The 1006-nt window shown below is 31.5% G+C and overlaps 1 protein-coding gene across 2 annotated transcripts in view; it reads right to left on the bottom strand.

Moving 5' to 3' along the window:
- Positions 1-91: 91 nt before the first annotated feature.
- Positions 92-1006, bottom strand: part of LOC134269077 (uncharacterized) — a 6799-nt gene continuing 5884 nt past the window's right edge. For both annotated transcript variants that reach the window (XM_062751300.1, XM_062751298.1), the window contains one exon: positions 92-845. In XM_062751300.1, coding sequence (XP_062607284.1) covers positions 634-845 — 212 coding nt within the window. In that variant the 3' untranslated portion in view covers positions 92-633. The remainder of the gene's footprint in view (positions 846-1006) is intronic.

The raw sequence follows: 1006 nt of genomic DNA, 5'->3' as shown, positions 1-1006 counted from the left end.
AATATGCCATAAATAATGACATCTCGCCCACAAAGACACAGAAAGCGAGGGACCACAATTTTTTGAATTTGCTTGTTTTTCTTATCCCCCCCCCCTTTTTATTTTAAATATCACCCAACGCCAAGCAATAATGACTCTTGCTAGACTTCATCATTCAGCGGGTTAGCTGCATAGATCTGTAGCTATCTAGTTGAAAAAATTCGGATAGTTTGTCTATTCGAATTTTTTTTCAACCAGAGAGTTACGTACTGATCTGCATCTTTCAGCGGGTAATAGTGTTTTTGATAAATTTTTTCGAACGAATCAGATTTACTAAAATGTACCTGTAAGTATAATTTACATCAATAATGCTGTAAATAGACATTGTGAAAATAGTTATTGTAAAGTTTTATGATAAATATACATTGATCAATAAAGATTTAACCTTATATAGACCCGAAGAAACATTTAATACGGATGGGCTTTAAACTCCGAACGAACTAACTAAAAAGTAAATTGATGTGAATTATATTTCATTACAAAAAGAACATTCTCAATAAAAGTAACCTTTTTTTTCAAAAAAAAAGACATGCTTTTAATACTAAATAACAATGATAAAAAAGCCTTCTGTGATATCAAAATCAACTTCAGTCCTCAGTTTTGTATTAGCTTGGCATTGTAAACGTTAGAATGTATTTGTTTTGGAATGACTTTGGTAGAGATAAGATGGTGGTAATTATCGGAACCCCTTGGACACGATCCTGCAGTCATCCTGTTAAGTGGAGCAACTGAATTCGAACCATTATTTATTTTCATCATCATTCGGGATTCTCGGATGTCATCGTACTTTTCCTCTCTTATGTTACCTAAAGAAACATGTAGTACAATATTTAAAAGATTCCTAAAAATTAATTATCTTGTATGGATTCATTAAAGCAAAATGTCTTTGCAAAATGAAGAAAATGATAAAAATCAATTAGACGATTTAGTTGAAGGGTTTTTTTCCCCCTAAGATTTAAAAGCAAGT

This window comes from Saccostrea cucullata, unplaced genomic scaffold, assembly GCF_032062105.1.
Source record: "Saccostrea cucullata isolate Sc308-1 unplaced genomic scaffold, CSIRO_AGI_Scuc_v1 ctg13958, whole genome shotgun sequence".
NCBI lineage: Eukaryota > Metazoa > Mollusca > Bivalvia > Ostreida > Ostreidae > Saccostrea > Saccostrea cuccullata.
This window is presented reverse-complemented; position numbering and strand designations above follow the sequence as displayed.